This window comes from Grampus griseus, assembly GCF_964374135.1.
Source record: "Grampus griseus genome assembly, chromosome: 16".
NCBI lineage: Eukaryota > Metazoa > Chordata > Mammalia > Artiodactyla > Delphinidae > Grampus > Grampus griseus.
In genome coordinates, this window is record NC_139010.1 from 2,781,448 (window position 1) to 2,788,059 (window position 6,612).

Here is a 6,612-nt window from a genome sequence, read left to right on the forward strand (position 1 = left end):
AAAAGACAACCCTCAGAATGAGAGAAAATATTTGCATATGAATCAACTGACAAAGGCTTAGTCTCCTAAATTTACAAGCAACTCATGCAGTTCAATATCAAAAAACAAACAACCCAATCCAAAAATGGGCATAGACCTAAATAGACATTTCTCCAAAGAAGATATACAGATTGGCAACGAACACATGAAAGAATGCTCAACATCATTAATCATTAGAGAAATGCAAATCGCAACTACAGTGAGGTATCATCTCACACCCGTCAGAATGTCCATCATCAAAAAATCTAGAAACAATAAATACTGGAGAGGGTGTGGAGAAAAGGGAACCTTCTTTCACTGTTGGTGAGAATGTAAATTGATACAGCCACTATGGAGAACAGTATGGAGGTTCCTTAAAAAACTACAAATAGAACTACCATATGACCCAGCAATTCCAGTATTGGCGCATACCCTGAGAAAACCGTAATTCAAAGAATCATGTACCACAATGTTCATTGCAGCTCTAATTACAATGCCAGGATATGGAAACAACCTAAGTGTCCATCGACAGATGAATGGATAAAGAAGATGTGGCACATATATACAATAGAATATTACTCCGCCATAAGAACAAACGAAATTGAGTTATTTGTAGTGAGGTGAATGGATCTAGAGTGTCATACAGAGTGAAGTAAGTCAGAAAGAGAAAATAAATACCGTATGCTAACACATATATATATGGAATCTAAAAAAAAAAAAAAAAAAAAGTGTTCATGAAGAACCTGGGGGCAAGACGGGAATAAAGACGCAGACCTACTAGAGAATGGACTTGAGGACACGGGGAGGGGGAAGTGTAAGCTGGGACAAAGTGAGAGACTGGCATGGACATATATACACTACCAAACGTAAAATAGATAGCTAGTGGGAAGCAGCCGCAAAGCACAGGGAGATTAGCTCGGTGCTTTGTGACCACCTAGAGGGGTGGGATAGGGAGTGTGGGAGGGAGGCAGATGCAAAAGTGAAGAGATATTGTGATATATGTATATGTATATGTATAGCTGATTCGCTTTGTTTTAAAGCAATTATACTCCGATAAAGATGTTAAAAAAATAAAAGCAAAATAAAAAATATCAGAAAGCCCAACTAAATGTTGATAAACTCACATAACAAAAAGCTGAGAAAGGCACCATGGGATTACTTACATCAGAAGTACAGCAATTCACTTTGTTATAAAGCAGAAACTAACACACCTTTGTAAAGCAATTATACTCCAATAAAGATGTTAAAAATAAAAATGACAAATAAAAATAAATAAATTATACTTTTACTTAAAAAAAAATAGAAGAACAAAGAAGTACAACATTGCCATCAAGATCTTGATGGATTCTGTATTCCCAAGTTGCCATCCTCTGACTTACCCCTTCATGGTCTCAAGGTGGTTATTACACTTCCAGGGATTAAATGAAGACAATGTCTTGCCAAATTTGCCACTGGTATTTTTTTTTTCATGAATCTGTTTTTTATTAGGTAGGAAATCTATTCTGAGAAGTCTTCCAGCAGTCTCCCACGTTTGGATCTCATGCTTGACTCTCCCTGGAAGGAGGAATGGGAATATAGTATCTGGCATTGGCAGACCTATACGTAGCCGGAATGGAGGCGGGGATGTGGGTTGTGGAGGTGGGATGGGGAAAATGACTATTTTGAAGGCAACCAAGGATGCCTGTCCATTCTCCCGGAACACAAAGACTTAACTCAATGATAAGGGACCATTGGCCCTTCAGTGTTTCCCAGTGGAATAGCTGTGTTCTAGACTAAGGCTGTCAGAGCGCCTGGGAAAACGCTGTGGACACTGATTGCTTGTTTTTTACCTGCTGTTAATCTGATCTGATTTCTGTCTAAACACTAGACGCTGCGTCACCTCTCCATTCTTGCTGTTGTCCCTTCTACTTGATGTTTGAACTAATTTCTCTGGTGTTTGACTCTCAAGTCTTTCTCACAGACGTCCAGCTTATCCTTACACATCTGGCTTCTCCTATTACCTGGTTAGGTGATGTAGGAGGCTGGGGACCCACAGGCAGAACTGGGGACTAGAGCAGAGGCGTCTGCCACACCCTCCACTTCCTGCAGTGTCCAAGTGGAGCACGCACTTTGTGCAGCAGAACACCATGCCATAACCAGTCAGGAACCATCCTCTTTTCCATTACCAGCTGGGATGGAAATTAGGAAGACAATATTTAGGGACAGAAGGATTATAAATATTATATGACAATAAATTTACAATAATAGAAAAGCAGACCATTGCTCTTTCCCTACCCCTTCCCTCAAGAAAAAAAAGTTCCCATATCTCATATGATCTCATTGATATAAAATGCACAGAGCAGGCAAATCCATAGAGACAGAAATCAGATCAGTGGTTGCCAGGGGCTGGGAGAGGTTGGGGGGAAGTGGGAAGTGACTGCTAATGGGTATGGGTTTGGGGGAATGTGATGAAAATATTCTAAAATTGATTGTGATGATAGTTGCACAACTCAGTGAGTATATACTAAAACCCATTGAATTGTACACTTTAAATGGGTGAATTATATAATTTGTAAATTATGTCTCAATAAAGCTGTTTAAGAAAAAGAAAGTATGTGAGGCTTTTTTTATAAAGTTATTCATTGAATTCCAATGGTATCATTGCAGTCTCATAACCCACATTGCCACTTAGCCAATTCCTGGAATGTTACAAAAAAGGTATGAGAATTTTCCAGAACTCTGGTGTTGAAGAGGCATTTCTGCCCTTCAGTGTTCAAACCCAGGTTTGTTTGTCATTTGAGTGAGTAGAATGGACACCGACTGTCTTTTTTTTTTTTTTTTTAGTAAATTTATTTATTTTATTTATTTATTTTTGGCTGCGTTGGGTCTTCGTTGCTGCGCGTGGGCTTCCTCTAGTTGCAGTGAGTGGGGGTTACTCTTTGTTGTGGTGTGCAGGCTTCTCATTGTGGTGGCTTCTCTTTTTGCAGAGCACGGGCTCTAGGCATGTGGACTTCAGTAGTTGAGACACACGGGTTCAGTAGTTGTGGCTCGTGGGCTCTACAGTGCAGGCTCAGTAGTTGTGGCGCATGGGCTTAGTTGCTCTGTGGCATGTGGGATCTTCCTGGACCAGGGCTCGAATCTGTGTCCCCTGCATTGGCAGGCAGATTCTTTGGCACTGCGCCATGAGGGATGTCTTGAGGAAAATTGCACACAGTTGCCCTATCGATTTTTGGTCCTTGCTAATATGATTTCCAGGATAATTATCACAGAAATTTAATCCATGCTAGCAAGCTCTGTACACTGGAGGTTTTCGGCCTGTGATAGATCAGGAAAAATATCACTTTAATAATAAATATAAATATCACTTTAATAAATGTCTGAAAAACATTTTTCCTTGTATGAAAATGAATGTTCCAATCTAGTTTTTGTATGTGAACATCATAGTAATCTAACTCCAAGGAGAAGTTTCTATTTTCTAACAGATAATACTATCTTCAATACATAAAGGGAAGGTGTTATTACTATGGCTATTTTGTAAGGTTCTCAGTTTCTTCCCAGAATCTTTTCAACGATTACCCTGGGTGAGTGCCACTGGATATCCACACTTGCAGCTCCGAGCTTCAGAGCTTAAATTGTTCCTCTAATAGTTTTCACCCCCTTTACAGTACAACAGAAAATGCTAAACGTTCACTGTCTAGAGCAGGTTCTTTAATTCTTTATGCTCTTTATCAAGGTATAATAATTCCAAGGTGTTTACTTATTCTATGCATATCTGCATACGTATGTTTGGGCCCCAAATTTGGGGAGGGTAGGCTATGAAGAGCAGATTTTGCTTGATTTTATCTTCGCCAGAAACTTCCTTAAAAACTAAAAATTTTGTAAATTAAAAAAGACCTGACATACCTTCCCGCGCGGCGCCGGCGCTGCCAACTGAAGGCGGGTGGGGCAGCGCGCGATTAGGTCGGCAGGGGCTTCCCGCACCATGAAGGTGAAGATCAAGTGCTGGGACGCCGTGGTCACTTGGCTCTGGGTGGCCAACGACGAGAACTGCGGCATCTGCCGGATGGCCTTCAATGGCTGTTGCCTGGACTGCAAGGTGCCAGGTGAAGACTGCCCGCTGGCGTGGGGCCAGTGCTCGCACTGCTTCCACATGCACTGCATCCTCAAGTGGCTCAACGTGCAGCAGGTGCAGCAGCACTGCCCCATGTGCCGCCAGGAGTGGAAGTTCAAGGAGTGAGGCTGCACTGCCCTACTCTCCCCTTGCCCTGAGACGGCCCCACCCCCACAGTGGCTCTGGGTGGCCATGGTCTCCACTGGGCCAGTCCCCTTTGGGCTGTGACAGGGTTGAAACGAGGACTGGAGCTGCGTTTGTTTTTTTTCCCATCACAACATTGACACTTTTATCCAATAAGTAAAACTCATTAAACCACATGAGCCTGGCAAAAAAACCAAAAAACAAAAACAAAGACCTGTGAGGGATTTTCCTGGTGGTGCAATGGTTAAGAATCCGCCTGCCAATGCAGGGGACATGGGTTTGAGCCCTGGTCGAGGAAGATCCCACATGCCATGGATCAACTAAGCCCCCGCGCCACAAGTACTGAGCCTGCGCTCTAGAGCCCAAGAGCTACAACTACTGAAGCCCATGAACCTAGAGCCCGTGCTCCGCAACAAGAGAAGCCACCACAATGAGAAGCCCGTGCACCACAACGAAGAGTAGGCCCCACTCGCCACAACTAGAGAAAAGCCTGAGTGCAGCAACAAAGACCCAATGCAGCCAAATATAAAATAAATTAATTAAAAATAAATAAATAAAAATAAGAAAAGAAGATACATTCCTTCTACCAAGAAATAATTATCTTCCTTTTAAACCAGATACAAAATAAACTCAAAATGGATTAAAGACTTAAATGTAAGACCTGACACCATAAAAATTTTAGAAGAACACATAGGCAGTATGCACTTTGATATCGGTCTTAGCAATATTTTCTCAGATACGTTCCTCAGGCCAGGAAAACAAAAGCAAAAATAAACAGATGGGATTCCATCAAACTCAAATCTTTTGCACAGTGAAGGAAACTATCAACAAAGGGAAAAGGCTGCCTACTGAATGGGAGAAGATGTTTGCACACAATGTCTCTGATGAGGGCTTAACACCCAAAATAGACAAAGAGCTCATTCAGCTCAACCCCCAAAAAACAAAAAACAAAAACCCAAATGGGCAGAAGAGCTGAACAGACATTTCCCCAAGAACATACAGATGACCAACAGACACATGAAAAGATGCTCAACATCATCAATCATCAGACAAATGCAAATCAAAACCACAATGAGATATCACTTCATTCTTGTCAGAATGGCTGTCATCAAAAAGAACACAAATAACAAATGTTGGAGAGGATGTGGTGAAAAGGGGACCCTTATATACTGTTTGTGGGAATGTAAATTGGTGCAGCCACTGTGGAAAACAGTACTGAGGTTCCTAAATAAACTAAAAATAGAACTACCATACAACCCAGCAATTCCACTTTTAGGTATTTATCCAAAGAAAACAAAAACACTAATTCAAAAAGATATATATGCACCCCAACGTTCATAACAGCATTATTTACAATAACCAAGATATGGAAGCAATCTAAGTGCCCATCGACAGATGAATAGATTAAAAAATATGTGGTACACACACACACACACACACACACACACACACACACACACGCAATGGACTATTACTCTGCTATCAAAAAAGAATGAAATTTTGCCATTTGCAACAGCATGGATGGACCTTATGCTTAGCGAAATCAGTCAGACAGAGAAAGACAAATATCATATTATTTTATTTCTGTGTGGAATCTAAAAATCAAAACAAATGAAAGAACGAACAACAAAATAGCAACAGACTCATAGATACAGAGAACAAACAGGTAGTTTTTAGAAGGAAGAGTCGTATGGGGATGCCAGAAATAGGTGAGGGAGATGAAGAGGTACAGATTTCCAGTTACAAATAAATGAGTCACGGGAATGAAATGTATTGTATTAGTGGGGCATATGGTCAATAATAGTTTAATATTTTTGTCTGGAGACAGATGGTGACTAGACTAATCATGATGATCATTTTGAAATGTATAGACATAACACTGTGTTGTGTGCCAGGAACTAACATAGTGTTCAAGGTCCAATATACTTTGAAAAACAAACAAACAAACTCATAGAAGAAAAGACCAGATCTGTGGTTACAAGAGGTGGGGGGTGATGGGAAGGGGAACTGAATGAAGGTGGTTGAAAAGGTACAAACTTCCAATTATAAGGTAAATGAATACTAGGAGATATGGTACATATATACAAGGGAATATTACTCAGTCATAAAAAGGAACAAAATTGGGTCATTTGTAGAGACGTGGATGGATCTAGAGACTGTCATACAGAGTGAAGTAAGTCAGAAAGAGAAAATCAAATATGTATTAATGCATATATGTGGAACCTAGAAAAATGGTACAGATGAACCTGTTTGCAGGGCAGAAACAGAGACACAGATGTAGAGAACAAACCTATGGACACCAAGGGGGAAAGCGGCAGGGGATGGTGGTGGGATGAATTGGGAGATTGGGACTGACATGT

At 40.9% G+C, this 6,612-nt stretch overlaps 1 protein-coding gene across 1 annotated transcript; it reads left to right on the plus strand.

The window, feature by feature from the left end:
- Window positions 1-3,979: 3,979 nt before the first annotated feature.
- Window positions 3,980-4,369, plus strand: LOC309834721 (anaphase-promoting complex subunit 11-like; the record flags this gene model as incomplete). Its single annotated transcript, XM_082673739.1, has 1 exon — window positions 3,980-4,369. The coding sequence occupies one exon, from the start codon at window positions 3,980-3,982 to the stop codon at window positions 4,232-4,234; it is 255 nt and encodes an 84-aa protein (XP_082529865.1). The 3' UTR covers window positions 4,235-4,369.
- Window positions 4,370-6,612: the final 2,243 nt, after the last annotated feature.